Below are 23,186 nucleotides of genomic sequence, written 5' to 3'. Positions count from 1 at the left end.
TCATGTTGAAAACAGAAGAATGAGCCTCACAAGCCAGATGATACCGTGGCCTGATCAAAGAAAGTGTCTGGCTCACAAGAGTAAATATGAACGCTGTGTCCACAGCTATGTGCAATTCCTCTCTGTTATGAACTCTGTTGCTGTGGGATACTGCTGGGTAAGGGAGACATCAGTGTAACAATAAAGAGCGGGGGTGGACTTCAGGTCAAGGACAGGGGTCAATAAAAAAAAAGGAAGCAGTGTGTTTAGACTTCAAACTTCAAACTGTATAAACATGCAGGAGCTGCAACCGGCAAACCACGCTCGCTTCACATGAACAAATAAAAGGACGGACTTCGGGAACAGTTTTAAAAAATCATTCAAAATAAAGGAGGACAAAAAAAAAAAAAAAAAAAAAAAAAAGGGAAAGACTTCCATCAACCCCGACCAGCAATGGTGTGAGTGAGGAGTAGTATTAGTCACATCATGCTGTGTGTACATGTTACATGTGTAGGGTTAACATGGGTGAGCCACAGCAGACCTTTCCATGCACCATGACCAAAGACAGGCAAAGTGCTCGCGACATAAACACCACAAAAATAAAATAAAATAAGATTAAAAAAAAACAGAGTGCAAGATATATAAAAGAATTGTGATTTCAGAGCGAACATCAACAACATAAAATGAGAGGACAGCTCGACATCAGTTGCGTCCTACTTACTTCCATATTGCTGTCTAGTGATCCTGCACTGCTGCGTCTCCCACGCTTGCCTGCCCAGAACATGTAATATGACAGATTAGACAGGTCTCAACACGCCTGGGCGACACGTGGAGGTACACATAATATCTCTGCTGTCTAGTGACTAGGCTCTAGCACCCTAGGGGGGACGAAGTTTGCACGTGCAACTCTAACGGCGGGACGTGTGCTACAGCAGAGGGAAGCAAACAGGAACTAGAGGGAGAGGGAGAAGCAGGTCGGCGCTATCACGACTCCACCATGAAGCCAACCACTAGATAACTCAAGCTCAGAGACTACCACACGCAATAATGCGAGGCACAGCTGGCAGGAGACCTTCCCGATGGTAAAAAAGACTTGCAATCTGGCAATATGAAGGGCAGCAGATCCTTGAGTAACACGGTGTGTACCTCTTCCCTCAACCAAAGTCAACCTGCCAACTCTAGTAGGTTTCATCTTAGTGACAGTGTGTGATGTTCAAACAGCTGCTAAAGGAGAAGAGACGGCGAGGAAATGAGCGCCGGGATGTTCACATGTGTAAATATCGCCGGGTTCAAAGCATACCGCAACGCAGACAAAGCTGAATCATCAAGGAGTGATTGCTGAGGTCCTGCTGTTGATAAGAGAAACGGCGATGGGCGGACGTGTTCACAGAAATAGTTACCTGAACTGCTGTGTGACAATATGAGAAAAAAAAAAAAGACAGGGCGCTATCTCTGTTCTTGCTGCTCAAAGTCATATTGGATTATGAGGTGGTAGAACATAATTAGAGCAAATAAAATTTTACCTGGTTAATAACTCATGATTTTTGACGATAATAAAAGCAGTTAGGAGTGTTGCACAAATGTCTCTCATTCAGAAAGCTCCAAAAAATAGGGCTCAGTTCACTCTCTTTTATTGCCTCAATAGTCTGAACCCAGTGTTGGGGTCACTGAGTGTATTTGTGCAGAGCAGCTGGGCAGCACGGAGGCAGCCCTACAGGCTCGGTCTGAATCAACAATACAACATTAATTCCTCTTACTGCTAAGACGGTCAAATCGATCACAGTGACCTACATAGCGCTGCCTCCTCCCATACCAGTGACGCAGGATTATTAGTTGATAGCCTCCAGTAAATTACACCTGGGCCCATTAGTAAACACATCCATCTCTATCTTGCCTACTGTGAGTCACCCTTCTTTCAGTGGCTTAATGGCTCCTTTAACACAGAGGATGTGTTAACCAAAGGCCAGACTGTGAATTGGCAGGTTACCGACGGTGGCTGCAGCCCAAAACACAACTGTGCAACAGGAACTGAGCTTATTCTCAGTTCAAAAACACACAGATTAACACCCGGTCCAAGCGGAATGAACGGTATCATGCCAGCATCCAGCTTGGGTCTGCAATCTACTTTGTCTAGTAGGGAGGATGAGACCTAAGTCTAAGACATCCTATTTGAAGACGGGGAATGCTAGGTTGCCATGGCAACCTTTGATCTCACCTGCGTCGGAGAGGTCACGCAGGGAGCTGCTGAGGGCGCTCCTCTTCAAGCCCTCCCCGATGGCGTAGCTGTCGTCCAGGCTAGCGCGACTCAGGTTGCCGTTGCCTGTATCCTTCTTTAGCCCGGAGCTCTGGGACATGCTGGGTCTCACCACCCCCTTCTGCTTCTCGAGCTCAGCTGTGCACAGGACACATGCACAGAAGGTGACATTGACGCATGCAAAGATAAAGGTTAATGAGTCAACGAGCTCTTTATTCTCTCTCTTCGTGTGTGCTTTTCTCACGGCGGCTATTTGTTGGAAGCAGGGCTGGGTGTTGGCGAGGATCTCACGATACAGCACATATCACACAATATCATTTGTAGCACAGTACACTGCAATGGCCTACAGAGCTGAATGAAAATGTATAAATAGAGCTTAAAATACAACCTACTGCATAATATCTGACAAATAAAATATACAGGATGATAAACTTAACAATTTAACAATTTAATGCAAAATTCCCACTGTAAATTATCAAAACAGGATAGGCACAATGCATCCACTTAACACAATGCATTAAAATGTAGATGTCATAACACTATACATGAGATGCATCAATGCTAAATATCAAAACAAGGGCTTAAAAATTGAGTATTGCATTAAATAATGTAGTGTTGTATCGACTTTTCTTGCACGGCTACATTTGGGAGTGGCTTTAGACTACTGGCTGTTAGAAGGAATGGAATTGCTTCATTTATGGAAGAAAAAAAATGAAAATTGTGCTTACATTCTATCCGGTACTTCTCCATCTCTTGAACTTCAGCGATAGATTCTCGCAGATCATCGGTAAACTTTTTGCGGTCCTGGGGGTTGGGCGCATTGAAGTTGATGAGGACTTTTATATCAGCTCCAGGGATGGCAGACGTTAGGCGGACTCCGTTAGGATAATCTGAAGAGTGAGAAAATAAACACGTCATTTAGCCTACCAGGAAAGGGCCACTGAGTGAAAAAAAATGATGATTCATCTTAAGTCAGGTAATAATAACAGAAAGGAAGGCCTGCCGTGATTAAGACGGTCTAGCCAACACAAAACACCTCCTCGGGACTTACACTGATTTTCAAAGAGCAGCACTTGCATGCCGTACAGTGAGAATGACTGTCGGAAGCTGTACGTCACTGAGTTTTTCTTCTTTTGGAAAATCTTAGTAACCTATGGAAAGAGAAAACAAGGAATTCTGTGTTTTAGGCTTTTCCAGATGCACAGTTAAGCCCCTAATCTCAATGTGCCGGATGAGGAGTGGTCGCCATACCACTAGCAGGTCGTTAAAGAGGAAGATCTCCCTTTGGTGCAGTCCCAGCTTTTGTGGTTTGTTGGGGTCGGGCACTTCAAAAAGTCTGCAGTAGCATACCAGTCTCCGGTGGGGAAGGGATAGTACCTGCATGCATAAACACCCTTGAAAAACACTCTAAATAAAAGAGCAGTGTCTCTGACTCGGACTCTTGCTGCCTTCCCCTCAGCACACAGGGGGCTTTCAAAGTACAGTCTGCCAAAAATATAACTTTACACAGTCCTCAACATGTGAATCTGTTCCAGAACGTCTCTGGTTACTTCTAAGACACTTCCCCAATGCAAAGACGTAGCCAGCCGGATATGTAAACACTTAAAATTTTTAGTGAAGTCCTAATGACATACAGTTAATCGGGGCTGGATTTTTATGCAGCAGATAGAGAGAATAATACTTACACAGCCCAGACCATGGTGCAAAGAGCCAATCTGTGGAGAGAGGAATATACACAGAGACACATATATTAAAGAGAATATCAGCAAACTGCTCCATTCATGACAAATATTGCTCCATACAGTGCTCAACAATAAATGCGTCGCAAATAAAACTAAGAAAAAAAAAAAAGGCTCACGGGCCACAGAAAAAACATTTTCGTGTCCTTCACAGAGAATATAAGCCCCTTTTTCTTCCCGCCACTCTTTTTGTGTGTTGCGTCTCCACTTTGTGTTAACCTTGCAGGGGATGAACACTGTCATGGTCCCCTGGGCTCCTGCTGACTTTTGTGTCCCTAAAGTGGAGTTAGTGTGATGAAAAGGGAATGCGGGGACTGAGGGTAAACACCTTCGAGAACATCGACTGATCTCTGGGCGCCTTGGCTGATCGAGTGTGGACCAGATAATCCCATTTATTATTACAGAGAGTGTCAGCCTGTTTTTTTTTTCCTCTCCTGGCTGTTAGGACTATAGACACATTAAAGTCATTCAGCATGAAGGTTTCTGGCCGTGAGGAATTGGATGTGTCACACAGTAAGGAAGGGCTGCTCTGGTAAAGGATGCTTGTTGATTCTTTTTCTTATTTGGAGAATGCCGGCCATGAATAAACCAGTGGATCTGTCTGACAGCTCAGAGGCACACTGGGTAATTTGCCCGTCGCAGCTCTGCATGCTCGTGGTAGATTTGGCCCCTGAGTGGTGTGGGGAAGTATAGAGGTGGTCACAGTCTGTGTAGCCCAAGGTTAAATTTAAGCTTACCGGCTTTTTCCCCACAATGAGTTTTTCCACTTTCTGAACCTGGGACACATGGTCCTCGTTGGTCTTGAGCTCTCGCTTCCGAATCCGCTCATATATCCCAATCAGCATCTCTCTCGGGATATCCTCGCCATCGTCCACTCCTGAGAGGGGGTACGAAACAGAAAGAGAGAGAGAGAGAGAGAAAGAGGGGAGGTGGGGCAAGAAAGATTAATGATTAATGCACAAATTTATGAGAGCTGATGAACCCATGAATCCACTGACATACCGCAGCAGTGCAAATATATCTCACGGTGCAGACGGAAATGTCCTTTGGAGGTCTCTGAGGACGAATTTCACTCCTCCACTCAATGCTGTACTTTAATTACTGACACTCCAGTAGGCAGAGAAATGAGTTAGCCATGCCATGAGCCCCTGCTAATGCCCACAAAATCTGTTGGGGGCAACTAAACAGTGCTTCGCCTCAACCTGCAATGCTTGCTTAGTCACGACTTACAAAACATAAATACCTTATTGACATGGCCATTAATCAAGGCAAAATGCATGCACAAAACTCAATTTGAGATAAGGACCCGTGTTTATCCTTGGAGCTGCGCAGTAACAACTCAAAGGGAGGTGGGGGGGGGGGATTGGACTTGTGACAGTGATGTGGACGTGAGGCCGGGAGGGGTTGCAAATTACCTCGGAGGTTCTTCACAAAGTCCTCCAGCTTCATCTTCCTCTCAGGCTTGACGTTAGGGCTGTACATGTCGGTGTTGAGCAGGATGATGGCGAAGGCCAGGATGAAAATGGTGTCGGGGTTCCTGAACTGCCGCACCACGCCGGGATTGCAGATGCAGTAGCGCTGGCTGGGAGGAGGACATTAGACAAAGAGACAGTTCACTTTGAGGTAGAAAAAAAAATGGGCATCCATGAACACTGACCTAATTTCAGGTCTGAGTGACCCTGAGAGACAAATGGCAGATTATTAAACCACGTACAAAGCATCAGGACAAAGAGGACTTGCCCTCAAACGAAGACAAATCAATAACATTTCCTATAAGTGATTAGTTCCACTCATGGGCAGGAGTATCAATATTGATATTGATATTGTGCTCTCTATTAACTGCAATGTGGCCATTAAGATGATGCCTTTCACGCCCAAGGAGAGAGAACAATAAGCACAACAGTGAGCACTGCCAATACCGCCAAAGGCCATCAGACAGGCCATTTAACTTCCCTCTGAGTCACCATACAGTGAGTTCATGATCATATCTGGCCTGGGCTGCAGGCTAGCGTCAGACGATCAGTTATTGTTATCTCCCCATTGCAACAGCCACTGCAGTGTTTACTAAGGCCGAGCTGCCCTTGCTGAGTTGCTGATCGAAGCAAATCCTCTGTAGGCATGACAGCACCTTTCTACTGTAGGTTTGGACGAGACAAAATAAACGAGGGACAAACTGCGTCCGTCCGCAGCCCTGCAGGGCTTTACTCTACTTTTCAAACTAATTTTTCTGTGGATATTTTCTTCTGCTATGTTCCAGTTGCACAAAATCACTGAAATGGCTTGACTCTGTGGAGCTACTCTCATGCTTGATCGAGTTAAAATAATAGACAGAATTTTTTTGCAAACAAGGGCTTTGATCAACTTACTATTGCAGGTTAAAAATATCAAGAGAAGTGTCACCTCTAGTTTTCTTTTCTAGTACTTGGTGTGTTATGGTGCTTTTGACATGATGCAAAGCTAGCAAGTCCACTATTTTTTTTTTTTTTTTTAATAGTGCATTGTTCATTAAAATGCATTACAGTGGACAAAATAAACATTTTTTTTTTTTTTTTTTTTACACATAATTGCAAAATATTCTAAGCTTATCAGAGTCAATTTATTCCTTGAGGCTACAGACAAGCAAAATGATTTTTGGATAGATTTTATGCCGTCATTTGGCCATCGTGTCTGATTTTCAAGATGAGTTTGAGTCTGGGCTGGTGTGGGATAATTGTAATGCGAGGCTTGAAGATCTTTTGCCCCTCAATCCGACTGGGACATTACGTTTTGTTTTTTGTTTTTTGTTTTTAAAACTTTAATAGCCAATAGCCAATGAGTGCTGGGAAAAACAGTGTGGGAAAAATGCTCCATCTCTATATTTTGGCTTAATTGTTTAAAAAGTGCATAAGTTCGTGTTTTTGCCAGGTGTGGCATTGCACTTTACGACTTTGGCAGTGTGTCATCCCCATCTTCACCTCTTATTATTACTATGATGCACGGCGAAAAAAATCTGCAAATGCCAGTCATTAAGTGTCATTAACTGATAACTGATCTTTTCCACAGTTTGTTCAGTCATGTCCTTTCAGAGGAGTGTCTTACCTGTAGGCCTCGATCAGCCGCTCGACCTTCTGTGCTTCTCCCTGAACTCTGATGTGAGCCTGGAATTTCCTGAGCGCCTCATCCAGCTCCATGGCTGAGAAATCCATTTCATCCACCACACAGCTAATGAAACACAAATGTCCATGGTCAGTGGGAGGAGAAGCAATCAGCTGTGCAAAGGAAACAGCAGTTTGTGCTCTCCTATGCATATAGAGTGAACACATATCAATAAATATGTCAAAGTAAATTAATTCATACAGTGGACATTCAAAGTCTGCATATTCTTTATTATTATTATTATCATTAGTGGTAGTGGTGGTAGTGGTAGTAGTAGTAGTTGTATTTTAGTTTTTATCGCCTAAAAGTCTGAAATCCCATTAAATCACCCTTTTTCAGTTGGATATGGAAACCTGAAAACTCATATTAAAAACCACAGGCAGCCATTTTTGACAACTTTGGTGTTTTAGCTTTGCATTTTAAATATTCTGTCAGAAATGCCTAGCCTGTAGTTTGTACTTCAATTTCACGATCCAAAAGAAGATGAAAAAAAGTCTAATTTAACAGGATTTCATCGCAAGCCTTAAGGCATTGAAAAGAAAGAAAACTGAGCGTGAAGAGTTTTGATATCCACTGTATATTTTTGTGCACACTCATGTGATCAGTGAATGATCCCTAACAGGATAATAACTTGATTGTTTAAAGGGCTCCTTGTCTCATTAGAAATCAACAGAGACAGAGGTCGGTTTCAGTCGTGGAGAACTGACTTTAATGTGTGGATAGCAACGCCGCCCTCCAGAGCAGATGCGATCTCACGTGTGAGGATTTATGGACGTTTTCTCGAGGAGCCCTTTAGATATCCCTGTCAGACTGACACTGACGGACCGTTCCTGGCCTTATCCTCCGCTGCATCTCAATGTGCTCGGCTGGTGGGAGCCTGCTTGAAGTGGAAGTGTTGACTCATCGTTTCAGACAAGTCTGTCAAGTCACGGTCAGACACTAGAGGTGCTATTTTAATAATGTAGCGATTCCCTGTTGGATAACACAATGTCCTTTTAGACTTCCATTTTCTATAAAAAGGATTGAATACATTATAAATAGAGCCCATGTGTTTGAATATCTGAGCTACGAGGGTATGAATCACTTCGACAGTCAGATTTCCTCAATGGATTCAAATTCAGATTTGTGTGTAATCCCCTGATGGACTTTGAGTCATTATGTAGTACTCAGAAAGTGGAAAAGACTACGTGAATGTGTGTGGCGTACAACCTGGTTACCATAAAACTGGAACAAAATGACCATGAATATTTCACTGTAACACACTTAAGTGTGGAAGATGAATTTCTGCTTTCCATTGTCTTGAAAGGCAAATGAAAAGTAAAACACCGTTTACTTGCACAGATGGCGAGTTAAATCAAAAGCCTGTCTGACAGGGGCTCGGCATTTTCGGGGTTGCAATAACACGATGCCTCTGCGCATACAAATGTGTTGAGGCGAACGCAGAAATTAAACGATGCAAACTCACTCGAGGACATCTCTGTTGAACTGTTTCTGCCTGTTACCCAGGAACTCGCCAATCATCTGCCTACTCAAGCCTTTCCTCTGGAGCAGGAAGTGGGCCACACCCACTGGAGTGTCGGGAACAAAGTTCCGCTCAATCAGATACTGGATGCCTTTTTCGGGTTTCCTGGAGTCACAGTAGAGGACACAGAGAGAGAGAGAGCGAGAGAGAGCGAGAGAGAGAGAGAGAGAGAGAGAGAGAGAGAGAGAGAGAGAGAGAGAGAGAGTGAGAGAGAGAGGACACAATCCAAATCTGTGATTATCCCACTGCACTTCTGCCCATTGCCAAATGTGTGTCAGATGAGGGACAGGATTGGATTTAGGCAGGAGGGGAGGGAGGGGAAGAGGGGAAGAGAGCAGAAGATGGCAGAATGGGATGAGGGCTCAGAGTCGGGGAGAGGAGGGGGGCTGTTTTTCCCCACGGTGTTGATCACAAATGATTAAAAGGAACTTAATGGTCGGCTCTGAAAGAAACCAAATCCGCAGTCGTCTATGATTAAACAAAATCACAGCTGAATCCCTCTGCATAAAGCAACAAAGGCAAAACAAAGAGGAGCTGAATAGGTTTACCGGCTTGTTTGCACCTTAGCCATAACAAGCAGATGCTCATGTTTCAGCTGCTGTCACAGCGTATTTATCCTACTTCAGATTTTCATTTTGGGTTCCTCAGCAAAAGAAAAAACAAATTATTAGCTAAATAATAATTAATGTGCCAAAAAATGAGCTTATTTAGAGAACCTTGTAATCATTACACTGTGACTGCATTTGTGTATTCTAATGGGGCGTGTTGTTTTGAATCACAGGAGAAACAGCAATTATTTCCTCCATCGTTTCAAGTCTCTTGCACAGTAGTGATAGCAGAAGCCAAGCATACTTCAAAACGCCCAGGCAATTTCTGTCTGGCTCTGGGTGGCAAGTGTGTGAATGGATCTCGTGGCCTGGAGTGTACATACTTGTTGAAGAGGTTTAGGCCGATGCGGTAGTGCCTCTTGCGGATGATATCATTGCTGAACGCAGGTGAGTCCCAGCTGTTGCGAGTCTCTTTGTGGTACGTCTGCTTGCTGAGCGTCTGCTCTCGGAGGCTGTCTCTGGACGAGGACTCAGAGCTGCAGTTGATGGTGTCGTTGGAGTTGGATGTGCTGTTGATGCTGTCGTTGTCCCCATCGGAGAAGTCCGACTCTGACTTGCTCTGCCGGTTTGCAGTGCCATTGATGGCGAGGTGGGCCTCCAGTTGTCGTGGCCGATGGCGGGTGGCCTCTTCGTCCCTGGAAGGTCCTCGGGGTGGCAAGCTGTGGCTGACGTGTTTGGGACTGCCCTGCTGGTTGCTGATGCTGCGGTCGTAGGCGTTCTGTCTCTTCAAAGAGCTGCGATCAGAGCGATCACTCAGCTCCACTGAGCTGTCACTGGGGGGCTCGATGGTCAGCAAAGGTAGATGGTCTACACGCAAACGCTGCTCCTGGCATTCCAGAGAGGGCGTACTGCGACAGCTGGTGTCTGTGTCTCCCTTGTCCTCTTTATGAGCCAAGGACCAGTAGTCATGGGAAGAGTTGAGAGAACGCATACGTAAGTCCGATTCTGTGCTGGAGGGCCGGTCTACTGACTGAGATAGGGGCAGTGGAGGCGACAGCTCCTCCTCATCGATGTAAAGGGTGACATCGCTGTAAGAGGCTGTCATTTCGTCCAGTTTGCGGTGTTCTGAGGTGCTGTGGGAGGGTTTGACCTGGTAAGTGACTTCCCTGTCTATGTCCTGGTGGCCTCTAGTAGGCTCTGGCTGGCTGTCCTCACCGTGCAGGCTGCGGCAGTTCAGCGCATCGTCTATAGACTCAGCCAGAGACTTAACCTGCCTGGAGAAGGCATCTTCCAGTTCTGTTATAGCGTCTGTGAAGTCAGTCTGTGCCGCAGGGGACTTGGCCGGTACGCCCATGTCCCCGCCACACTCCGACTGCACGAGTGCACCAATTTTGGTGCCGTCATCTGTTAGTGACACCTGCTTTCCCTCGAAGTAAGAGCTGTGGACTTTTTCAGGTCCTTCAAAGGAAAACTGCATTCTCATATTGGACAGGACGATTCGTCGGGACATACGGTTCTCGGACATAGAACTCCTAAGACGCTCAAAGTTCTTGTTCATCTGGTACTGGCGGAAGGCTGTCTGGATGGTGCGGGCTGCATGCCGGGTTATGAAACGCCCACCATATTTGCGCTCTAGCATCTCCACCTGCAGGAAGAGAATGAAAGGTGATGTCCTAAATGCCTCTGAGAAAATACCGGAAACAAATGCAAATGCAAAGAGTTCTTATGTGCTCATTTGGCAATCAAAACATTGCAAATGTTCTCTGTAATAGGACAACTGGTGATGCTCTGGAAATGCAGAAAGAAATACAGCATATCTGTACATGAGGAGAGAAAATATAATTATTAAAAGCAAACCAAGATGGGCAGTTCTTCTAACCTTTCTTTTGCCTTAGAAAGGTTCAGAGGAAGGATGACTAACTCAAGGTATGATATTCAAGATGAATGCACAGCAAATGGTATAAAAATGTTAACTCTTGGCCTTGGGGAAAAAAAAAAAATTCACATAGCTGAAAAAGAAAAAAAAACAGTTATCTAAGAAACACTTTCATTGTCTAAAGATTAGGTTAGGTGGAATGAGGAATGGTGCAGCAGCCTCATCTATTTTTGTCACGGCTTTAAAAACTTGAGAGTGATGATGCCATTTAAAACTGAATGGGATGTAAGGTTCATTATTCTCAAACAGACCTCCAAGGAAGATGGATAATGTTGAATAAAGTAATTGATGAGAATCTAACTGATGAACTTGTAATACGCCAAATGATGATGAAGCACTGCTCTGTGAAGAAATATCTCAAAACATAAGCTCACAGGGTGCATAAAAAAGGGACTATAAATTATGTATTGAAATATTGAAAATATAGTGATTAATGTATGATGCTGCACCTTTAAGTATCCTTCATAAAAGAAGAAAATATGACAAATACTGTACATGAGAGGAATAAAACCCAGGTGTATGTTACTTCAGTGAACAATTATCTAAATTGAAATGGCTGAGAAACAGATCATTACACTTAATGTGTCATACATAAAATCAGAAAATTGTTCAACGCTTTAATACATTTACTCTGCTCTTTGAGCCCCGTGGCTTCACACACTGAACTAGTTATCCACCTCCATACTCTCGGCGTATTACAACACTAATCACGTTTTCCAGCACCACGGGAGAGCCAAGGCAGCTAGTGAACTCAAACTTGCCAGGAGGAATATGGACCACAGCAATGAATCTCGCTCCCAGCAGGTAGCACTGTGACAGCTCAACAGGAGGGCCAGTTTACCTTCTTCACAGCCACCGCTTATATAACCTGACGGCCAAACTAGGCTGCACTTTATTACTAACATTTGTCTGCCATCCACAGGGGGCTCTAACTTGGGGCAGGCAGCCTCCCACCTGCTTGTAGTAATGGACAATATAGTAACTGCTGGATCATGTAATAACTTGTATAATGTTACCAAATGTCCCTCTTAATGACTCAAAAATGTAATGAAACCTGATAATTACATTAATGAGTAATTTTTAAGTAATAACATTTTAAGTAATAGATTATGTAGTCATTATTATATCCTCTGGCAATTTATTACATATTACATCCAAATGTTTATTACATTTTTTGTTTAAAGGAGCACTTTTGTATCCATAATGTGTAATAACATTAACGACATTAACAGTATGTGTATATATAATACATATCATGTAATATATCATGTAAAAATACATATGTGTAAACATGTGAAAATGTGAAAACTATCATCATGTATTAATGATGATAAGGATGTGAGTGTCTTTAATGGATCTATTGCACTGATGAAAGTGGAGCCCAGCAATGTTTTTGTACTATTGCAGCTGAAAAGTTTTGATGCAGAATAAACACTGCCTTACTGAATTGCAATCTCTCAGTTTGAGGAGTTTTTGGTTTCATTTTGACTGTGAACCCCTATGGCATCTCATTGTTATTGGATTGCTTGGGCCTACACACCTGCCTTCACAGGTGCGGTTAACACGGCAGACACACAACGAAGTGCTGCGTGTCTTCAGGCAGAGAACTGAAGTCTGCGAGCATCACAGCTGATTGGCTGTCAGATGTCTCACGCGTTCAGCTGACAGCGTCAGTGGCTCGAGGAAAATCAGTGTATTGGCCCAGCTGACTAGCTATCCAATCTAGTGCTCAAGTCTTTATAAGCTCCCAGCTCTGCCAGTTCACTGCTGATTTCATGCCACGCCATGTTGCAACTCCCTCCACCACCCCAACATCATCCTGCTACAAAAATCATGCTAGATCATGTTGTCTAGCTATGATTTCAGCCATGCCTATTACTATGCTGTGATTGTTATGATTTACTATGCAGGAGGATTATTTCTTTACATTTGTCACGCTATGAGGAAGCCAATGCAAGCAAAGCCTGTCCACCAAATATAACTGTATTATTATTTTCAATAAATCATTATTCTTTGACATAAGTCTGAAGTGACTGTTGTTTTGAAAATATGACAACTAGGCAAGCCAGCAGACAGATGCTAATTATCTACACAGGCATTGTATACTATAATTATAAACTATACTTTGACTGCTAACAAGTTAAAATTATCTAAACAGGAAATCTAGCAGATGTATCAATGGCAAAAAAGTTCTTAGACATCTACCATATCTATTCAGTTCTGTTGAAACGATCAAGTCTTTTAGAAAGAAGCAGCTGTTCACGACCTGATGTCCCAGAGATAATATAGAGGGTGTGTTACATGGCCTGAAAGCCCTGCTTTACAAGGGAAATGTTTCCCTGACTCTGCCTTCCCCTCACCTGCTTGTCCTGGAGGTCTGAGGAGAGCTCATAGCTCTCAGACAGTGAACGTGAGCGCTTGATGGCCTCCTCCTCGGCCTGCTTGCGGAGGATGGACTGGGAGTGCTGGAGTTTGGGCCGGCGGGGCCGCTGCTGGCCAGGGAGCACAATGTGGCCGTAGAGGCTGTCCAGGTGGTCGGGGCCAAGCCCGGCACTGTGGGTCACTGGACCACAGCTGTAACCAGTGGTGTCCACAGATGGGCCCACCTCACTGCCTGGTGCATCACCTTCCACACTGCAACACACAACACAGGCACTGGGTTAGCTGAATTTATTTAAGGCACACAAGCAGCTGAAAAGATCAAGCAATCCAGACTTGTCTGAAGTCCTCTGCGTCTCCAGTGGCAGAAAGTGAACTTTGATTCAACTGACACGGTGTAAATATGACTGTGAGAATTTATAGCAGCGTCTCCCCAGTCACCTAAACACATCTCTTTCAGAGTGCATAACAAATACCTTGAGTCATCCTTAAGCAGCTCTCAGAGTGTAGTACTACATCTTGATTAGCCGAAATTAAAATTGTTTACGAAAGAAATGAATTATGAATAGCAAACAACCCCGAAAAAACATACCTAATAATGAAATCGCTGCTACACTACCACAATCTGAATCCTTTGCACAAATTACAGTAAATGAGGCTGTGCCTTGAATCAAAAAGGATCCCTACCCATCCACATACGCATAAACACTGCGCCTCGGCAGCTGATTGGATTAATTCCAGGGCTGTCAAGCCACGACTAGCAATGCCACAACAGACAAGTAGCTAAATGTTAACCACAGATCTGTTCACTTCCACCACACCTAATGGGCTATTGTGATTACTGGTGGAGAGGGTTAAAGTACACCGTGCTTTGCAGCTTGGAGACAGCTCAGTAACTACTTACTTACTAGGAATTAAAGCCTTTTTACTGGAAGAAAAGGTAGCAGCCTGATCTGATTGCTTTGTGGATTTGTGAAATAACGAGCTCCCCATCTCTAGAGGCAGAAGCCCTGAGAAGTTAAGCCAATTTCTTATTACAGACTCTGGACTAGTACAAGAAGATTAAATTTGATATTAAATATGGGCATTTTAATCAAAGGCTTTAGCACCTTGCTCAGCAGGTAAGGTATCGGAATATGTCGAAAATTAAAAAGCATATGAGCAAACAACAGTACAGCATGTGAGCAAACAAAAATGTAGCAAGTCTGCCTCTAGATTTGAACACTGACAAACTGTTTACAGACAAAATATAAAGCTGAGCGACTCCCACAGAAATGCATGTGAACGCAGTGAATGGAGTGGCACATTTGTTGTGCAGCTGCATATGGATCAAAACTGATAAGAGGCCCGACTCCCATGATAACAGTTTCTTTTCCGTATGTGCAATCATATTTTTTGAAACGAAAAGACTTCAGTGACATAAAAATTGGTGTAGCAGCATGAGGAATGGACTTCTTGTATTAAGATCCAGGTGTAGGGTTGAATACCAATAATACAGACTCAGTAATGATTTATAGTGTGTGAGTGAGGAATGCAGCATAGTTTTGTTATGCACAGTGCCGGCTTACAGTGTCACTATCAACAAGCAGAGGAAAACACATAAATCAGCGTTACAAGGCATCCCAGGGACAAGCTGGAGTGCTCAAAGGGACCCCTTAAAGATCCATCCCAGAAATAATTTGGCTATAATGTCACGTTTGAGTCGATTCACTTCCATAACTCCAAGAGTTTGACTTAAATGTTGGATATGAATATGTTGCAACTTTCAGAAAGCATCATAATTCAAACTATGGTTCTATTTCACTTTGTTTGCAAGCATATATAACTTTCACAAAGCAGCAGGTACTTGCACAGTGTTTGTGTGCACCACCTGACCTTGCATCAACAGCAGTCAATCACTCCGAGAGCGAAAAAATGTCTTCAATATATCAAAACGCAAACAAATCCAGTAAAGCGACAGCGTTACAACAGGTGACACCATGATGCGGTTATGGACCGGGCCTTTGAAGATGATGTTCTTGACAGCTGATTTCCTAAAGTCATGAGAAGCTGAAAGCCTGGGGTAAAGAGGTGAGTTTTCCTACCATAAACCAATCTTTTTGCAAAATAATGGCCAATACCATTTTATTTTGTTTTGATTCGTCATATCCCTCCGCCGACAGCTAGTACATTTCTATCAGCCGGTACAAGGGCTCGATCCGAAAACTGCCCAATTGATGGATGACAAGAGAATGCAAAGAATAAGGACATCCATCTGGAAGGGTCTATCGCCACACAGCCTTGTCAAATACCCATCTGCCTGTGTGAGAATGTGTCAAGGTTAGATAATAAAGGCTGGAATAAGCTGTTTAATGGGAAAGAGATTTTATGTCCACCAACAGCTTCTGCTGAGGCTCAAGGCAGTAAAATGTATGCAAGGTTCAATGAACAGTAATAAACAACGTTGATAAAGGGCCAGCTGTAATCCTGCACAAACAGACGAGCAGAGTGCGGCGTCGAAACCAGTTCACGTTCAGTCTACAGAGTAGGGAAGTGTGTGTGTCACATGCTTCTGGAAGCGTCCGTGTCACCAGTCCTGTTTCCATTTGCATGTTTTGCAACTCACTTTTAAACTCTCTCTATCGATCTGTGCTTTGCCATCAACTCTTGGATTATGTATGTTAATGCAATCACAGTAATTCAACACGATAAATATTCGTCTTCTGATTTGTTGCAGACACCAGCTCTACAATATCGCAAGCATACACTGTTTGCAAACTGGCAAGCTAATTAATCTTGTAATCATGGTGTGTGAGTCCTCTAGCGATATCCTCTGTTTTTTAAGGACGACATGAAAACTTCTCAGAGGGGGGAAACATTCAGGACATGGAGGACTTAAGCTATTTCAAGGGTGAGATCACCGGCTTGTCCGGGTGAGCAGATGCTTGAAACACGCCATCTGATCTGTCCTAGTGATGCTCAAAGGCATATATATATTTTGTGAAAACAGACAACAGACAACACTGCAAATCTTGAAATACTGCTTTTTTCCCCACTGAGCACTGAAGGCATGCTTCCAATTTTTGGGAGAATGAAGAGACTACTGATCGTATAAACCAGGCTGATGTCCAATGCAGCACATTCCTTCACCTGTCCTTTCTGCGAAGTCACTGTGAGTCAGGTGGGGGGGTCCTCTGGCACAGGCTCACATCTCACATCAGACACAAGCGCCTCTCTCCCCAAGCAGGACACTCTACAAATAGATAGTGATGCATGCTTGTCGTGTCAACCCCCGCTGCACCTTTATTCTCCTCCCCTTGCATCTTAACAGCACTCTGAATTCTGAAGAGAAACTAATCTAATCGGAAAGAGAGAGTGCTTTAATTACACTGAAGGGTGAGCTGTAATACTATGCCAGCGAAGGATGTCTAATTGGGAATATTCATTTGTGAGGCTTAGCGTGGCTGAAGTGCAGTGTTCACCTCGCAACCAGAGCACACAGACGCCTCTGGGTATTTAAAACTGGAAGCACAGTAACACCCCAAGCATGCTTTTCCACCAGCTATTATTCATTTCTTCACGTTAGCTGATGCGGCGGCATTGGAGTTACTGAACCAAAAAGCGTCTTAGCGGCACAAAAAGGAGCTACACACAATGTTGTTTAAAAATGTTACAGCTACCCATAAACACAAGCGGCTGCACCGAAACAGGGCAAGGCAGTTTAAGGACATCCTTTCATTGTCGAACCGACGAGGAACTTTAAATCTCAATGTGCATGAACCCACTCAGAGGTTGAGTCATCCCAGCAGCGAAAGCGTTACTGATCCAATTCCCTAAGAGGGTGAGAGACACAGAGAGAGAGAGAGAGAGAGAGAGAGAGAGAGAGAGAGAGAGATGACTTGGACCCACCGTCTAACTGGGAGCCTCATGCAGCCTGTGCCAAGCATTCATCCAGCCTCATTAAAATTAATAACCTTCTCAAAAAAATCCCATTTAAAAGCAGAGACAAAATGGATAAAAAGGGCAGAGGAGGAATAAGATGGTCAGAATCCATAGCTATTAGAATATGTCAAGGCAGCGGGAACCTCCTTTCAGGCCAGCCGGAGTCGGTGTGTCTTTCATCCTCAGATGGATAGAGGAGTGGCGGGCTGCAGCTTCCTGAAGGGATCCCGTTGCCCTCCTATAATATAATGATAACTGAAATGTCATCTTTATATTAGCAGAGAACAGGCCTCCGTCTCTTTTTGCCTGATATAGCTTCTCAACACACCGAAGAATAGCACAGCGGCCGCTTGGAGCTCGGTTTTGAAATATTTAAAAGGAGAAGTGTTTAGGCAATCCTGTCCTTTATATGCACACTGCGCCACAAAGGCCACCCCTGACGTTTTCCATGTAAAGACACAGATCAGTGGCGGACAGCAAACCACAATGGCTTTACCAGGAGCTCTGAAATGAAGTGCATGTGCTGCACGAATGACTCCTATCGAGCAAAAAGGAAGCGGCTTCCCAGGCGCTGCTCGAGTGCAACACCGCGTCTGACACGCTGCTGCAAATGTCCATCTTTACAAGTCATTTAGTCCTATATCCAAGCTTTTAGATGTACTTTTCCTCTGCCAGTGGGGTGAGGTAATTCTACTTGTTTCAAATAGAATTAGTCTTGTTTTAGGAATTTTCCAGAAATAAGTGTCAATTTCCTGAAACAAGGTAAAAAATAAAGCAGATCATTACTCTGGTATCAAGACAATGATGCTTAATTCAGCAAAGATTATTGCAACAAATGAAATTAGGTCATGCTGCTGGCAGATTTACCTTACTAAAGACTAAATTTTCAGGCTGAATACGACATGAAATGACTTGTTGGGAAGGATGTTTTTGCAATGCTTGCACTGCAGCCGGTATAAACCTCTTTGTCCATCATTTGTTTCACCGAGGGACGCAGCTGTCGTAACCAGCTGTTGGCACGATGTGAATGATTTCAGTGCAGGTGAGGAGACAGTGTCTCACGTTGATGCACTTGAAAGGCATAGGCACATAGTGAAAGAAATGTTATACGTAAGGGTGATCTGCACCCACACGCACATGAAGAAAAAAAAAAACAGATAAAGCTCTGTCTCTAGGTAAGATAGTTATACATAAACACACCTCGTATATATTTGACATTAAATGACAGATGCAATCATGAAGTGTGTCCCATCCCGACTTAATGACCCAGCAGCTTCACCTTACTTGCCCAAATTAATTTCTGGTGTCTGTATGGCCACTGGCAGGAAATCTTCCCCACCCACAGGAAGTGACAATGCCAGAGTGAAATCCAAACTGTCTCCTCAACAGCAGTGAGATTACATCTTTGTGGTTTCCTTTCGTATAAAGCATCAGAGACAGATCGAGGTGGTAAACATGAGCACACTATGTGGCAGTTTACCGACGCCACCTTACAGGATTCCTGGGTTTTGGAAGTCTGAAATCTCCTACAGTAGCTCTGGCTGCCATTTGAAGATGCGTGTGTGGGAAACTGCCTCGTGCAGCTTTGAAACCTAAAGTCTTAAAACTGGTATCAGCAACTCCTTATGGTGATGAAAGCCGCAGAAAATACGTGCACCTCACCCAGCCTCTCATAGTAGATTATAGTTATCTAATGCTTTGAAAGAGAACAATTTAAACGTAAAAGCTGGCTGATAGAATTTTAATAATGTTTTTTTAATGGAAGGTGAGGCGAGGGAGGTGACGTGAGGACAGCTCTGGTGTCAGCGCCTCCTCTGGAGACTCCCTCCCTGTGATGCTGAGTGGCTTCCTCAAGAGAAGCCTCTTCTCACTGTGTCACTACACGATGATGAATTAATTACACTGAGCTGCCATGCGTCAGCGAGATAAACTGATCCACACACACACACACACACACACACACACACACACACACACACACTGCCTCTGTTGGTTTTCTTAGTATATATTCACACTGAAAGTCTTCTGCCGAATTTTGCTGGAGTGAGAACATCTTGGAGTCAACTTAAGTTGATTAAATAAAAGAGGCATTGGAGCAGGAGCAGTAAAATGTGACTGAGCTGCATTGACATGCTTGGCACGCTCCAGGAAAATCAACTACAGGCTCATCGATGGAGCAGGAAACTCAGTGGCATTGCAAATAAAGTATGCACTATTTACACAAAGCATGCTCCATGTGAATTTCAGCAGCAGCTCTGTCCTGGTTCAGCACCCAGTGTATTAAAGGCAATTCATCCAAGAAAGGGTGGCAGCAATTTTGCTGGATACTAATAAGTCCTTTCTGAATTGATCTTTGTTGAGCCTGGCAGCGGTCCCTGCATAAAAGACCAGCTATTAGGAAAAAGTGCAACCCGCATCAAGAGACAAATTCAAGAGCCGAAGAAGAGGCTAATCAAATGAGTAGAGCATGGGCTAACTAATGTGTATTGACAAAGACACACATGCACATACAGGTACACGCACACAGACACATGAGAGTAGAGCTTACCAGCTGTCTGACTCCAGCTCAAGTAAGGACTGACTCCTGTCAGAGCCACAGTGTAGACACCACATGTTGCCCTCTGAGCCCCTATATCACACGCATCATCACCCTGCTCTCGGTTACTCCATCCCTGGGCTAAATGTAGCTCATCCAGCCTCTCCACGCTGAGTTCAAAAGAGCAGTCAAATGCTTTGCTCTCCTCTCTTCAGACACCTCTCCAGCTATGGCCTTCCCTTGTCGGCTTTTGTGAGGAGGGGGGGTCTGCAGGAAGAGGGAGGGAATTCCTCCGGGGGAAAGTGGGTCGTGTGGCAGCGGGAGCACTGATTCTCCGCAGATGAGGAGGGTCTAAAGCTGGGCAGGGTCAACAGCGAAGAAGTGGGAAGGGGCGAGAGCGAGCTCAGTGGGAGATAGCATCTGAACGGCGGTGTTATTAATAGCAAGAGGATCTAACAGGCAAGGATCAAGCTAGGGGAAACCCTGCATATACCACTTCAGCTGCTGTTCGCCATGGCTGTGGAGGTGCTGCTGCAGTAATGTGAGCTTTACCTTGGCCCAATAAACTCCCCCTGCGAAACGGATTAGGCTCAACGGCACCACTGGCCGGAGACGTTAACCCTCAGCTTCGTGTGGCGGACACACACATGTACAGTATCTGACAATCACCTTCACTGCACTACTTATTCAGTTCTACACCCGCTGATGAAAAGCCTCCAGAAATCTGCCTAAAATGATACCATCAGTTGTCCTTTGAAACTCCAACAGACAGTTCTGAACGAGTAACAGCTGGGGTTTAATCAGCCAGGCTATACTTTAAACAAACACGCAATTTAATAGGGAAGGTTTGACTCATATCTCCTCCCATCTCTGTGCTGATATTTAGAGTGATTTTACCTCGCCCATTCCCTTGCCTCAGTCCAAAAAAAGTGGATGACGACGGGCATGCATTTCCGTCTAATGACATCATTATCCAAACAATGGGTGTGTATCCACTGGGGCCGAGATGCTATCGAACCAAGGCAACCATGGACCGTAAAGCAATGAGATAACTTGGGTAATATGGGTGGTTTGGTCAGAGAGGTCCTCCCATGACTGTAAGTCACATGTTCATTTGCAAAATGGCTGCTTCTGCACCCTCACCCCTCTGATGAAGCACATACATCCAAGAAAACAAATTCAATACGGAGAAGTCATAATAATCATAATGAGTGGGCTATTACACAGCACAATAAAAAAAAAAAGAGCAAAATGCCTCCCATATAGTGCAGGTTCACGTACAAGGCAGACAAATATTGAAAAAAACATGGCGCTTGTAACAGTTAATTACAGAGGGAGTTAAGCTGCTCTCCCTGGGGACAAATGTGAACATTTTTTTTCCTGACCCGCTATTCTGGACATTCAATTTCCCTCTGGATGATAGCGAGCTGAAGCTAAGGGAGGGCTTAAGTGGAGCCAGAAAAAACTGACCCCGGCCTGGCTCCGAGTGAAAAGAATTGTTTTCAAACCTTAACCGAGCCTCAAATGATACTGATTTAGTGACCCCAAACGCGTGAAACTGAGATAATGTAAGTATGAATTGTGAGTCAAGTGTATTTTTTTTGACAATAGTGAACCCTGGTCTAACCAAACATGAACATTTAAGTGAGGAATTCAGCCCAGCCCAACAGCATCCAGGCCAGTTGCTTCTCATTGACTCCAATCATAAAGCATCAAGGCCGAGGTAAAGCTACAGCAGTTAACACCCACTACATGTGTCTGAATGCGTGGAGGGATGGTTCGAGACAGCTGCCTGCAATCAGACGCAGCGCTATTTTTGTTCTCATCTCCATCGAGACGGTATAGCCAGATTATACGGTCATTTAAGAGAGATGTGATATATATTTACCTCACAGATGAGTCGCAAACTTCACCATATGCCTCAGGGAGACTTGACTCAAAATAATCACCACACCGTGACGAATTTAAAAAGATTCAGCGGCTGAAGCCTGCTCGTCCTTTGACATCGACACAATCAAAGCTGCCCAGGACAACTTTTCCAATTGCTGGCTCGAAACCTGCAACCCACAATATAACCTTTTGAAAATGTTGTGAACTTCAAGTCGATTATGTAAGGCGATGTCAGTAAAATGCAAACAGCACGCTCATGTTTGCAAACCAAGGTTCGCCTGTGATGTTTTATACCAAAGAGATGAGAGCTGTAACAGATCAAGATTTCTCTGGATGGAACGATTGCTCCCTGCTGTTAGACCGCCTGCTGGATTTCGCAAAGTTTTGATTTGTAACTTGCTGTAAGCAAAGAATTCCTGGCAGTGTGCACACTCAATGCAAAAATTTAATTCAGGCAAATCGAGCAAATTTGGGGGAAACGGGATGATCTGCGTCGTTGCAGCTCCAGTTTGTGACTGACTGATTAAATACAATGATTTTCCAGTAAAATGTTGCCTGGTGCTATTTTTCTGTGATCCATTGATCGGACAGAAACCAAACCCAGGGGGACTCTGAGGAACTCATGAAGCAGCCCGGCCCTCTTGATAATGTACGTTCACAGTGAACCTGCTGAGAGAAATCTTGACACCGGATGGGTCTTTGTAGAGCTTGTGTTACAGATACACCTGTCACACACTGTCTCGGCTCCAAACTGGATACAGCAGGAACTCTCTCTCTTTCTCTCTTGTCCTTGTATTAATCCCTCCATCCGTCAGAGTGTCTGCAAGCCAGACGGGAGGAGTCACAGCTCTGGTCCTGTTAAGGAACACCAGTAAACACCAACTCTATTTCTGCATACCTTAATCTACACGATCCTACCCTCTCCACCCTTCACTGAGCACTCCTTCTACATTTTGGGGTGACAGCATGCCACTCACACAACAGTGATAAACTCCACATATTGCATGAGACTGGGTTTCATTCAGCAGGGACAGAAATAGATCCATTGACAGACATTGCATTTTCTGCTCCGCTTGGTAAGTAAATTGACCAGCCTGCGTGAGCAGGGTGGCTGGAGACAAATGTGTTTGCGCGTCCCCCTCCCCATATGCTACAGTTTACTGCTGAAAACAACAATAGCACTGATTAGAAACACAAGGTGCCCGACTGGATTCACAATGCAGAGGCACTCAAGGAGGAATTTTTCAACAGGGAGCTCGTACAAATTAGAAATTACATGTCCGGCCCACCATGTGCCAGTGTGTTGTACCTGTTGATGACAGTGTGCATGATGGACTAGAAATAGTC

The 23,186-nt window shown here is 44.2% G+C and overlaps 1 protein-coding gene across 4 annotated transcripts in view; it reads right to left on the bottom strand.

Moving 5' to 3' along the window:
• The window catches only part of iqsec1b (IQ motif and Sec7 domain ArfGEF 1b), a 43,644-nt gene that overhangs the window by 5,462 nt on the left and 14,996 nt on the right, over window positions 1–23,186 (bottom strand). For 2 of the 4 annotated variants that reach the window (XM_030051912.1, XM_030051910.1), the window contains 12 exons: window positions 13,474–13,747; window positions 9,561–10,822; window positions 8,573–8,734; window positions 7,051–7,173; window positions 5,388–5,554; window positions 4,710–4,849; window positions 3,919–3,948; window positions 3,485–3,610; window positions 3,285–3,384; window positions 2,962–3,123; window positions 2,195–2,371; window positions 701–750 (listed from right to left, as the gene is read on the bottom strand). In XM_030051912.1, the coding sequence (XP_029907772.1) occupies window positions 701–750; window positions 2,195–2,371; window positions 2,962–3,123; window positions 3,285–3,384; window positions 3,485–3,610; window positions 3,919–3,948; window positions 4,710–4,849; window positions 5,388–5,554; window positions 7,051–7,173; window positions 8,573–8,734; window positions 9,561–10,822; window positions 13,474–13,747 (2,773 nt within the window). Of the gene's footprint in view, window positions 1–700; window positions 751–2,194; window positions 2,372–2,961; window positions 3,124–3,284; window positions 3,385–3,484; window positions 3,611–3,918; window positions 3,949–4,709; window positions 4,850–5,387; window positions 5,555–7,050; window positions 7,174–8,572; window positions 8,735–9,560; window positions 10,823–13,473; window positions 13,748–19,961; window positions 20,661–23,186 lie in introns of those variants that run through there. The other 2 variants (XM_030051911.1, XM_030051913.1) reach the window with 2 other exon arrangements.

The sequence above is a fragment of the Myripristis murdjan genome, chromosome 5, assembly GCF_902150065.1.
Source record: "Myripristis murdjan chromosome 5, fMyrMur1.1, whole genome shotgun sequence".
NCBI classification, from domain to species: domain Eukaryota; kingdom Metazoa; phylum Chordata; class Actinopteri; order Holocentriformes; family Holocentridae; genus Myripristis; species Myripristis murdjan.
This window is presented reverse-complemented; position numbering and strand designations above follow the sequence as displayed.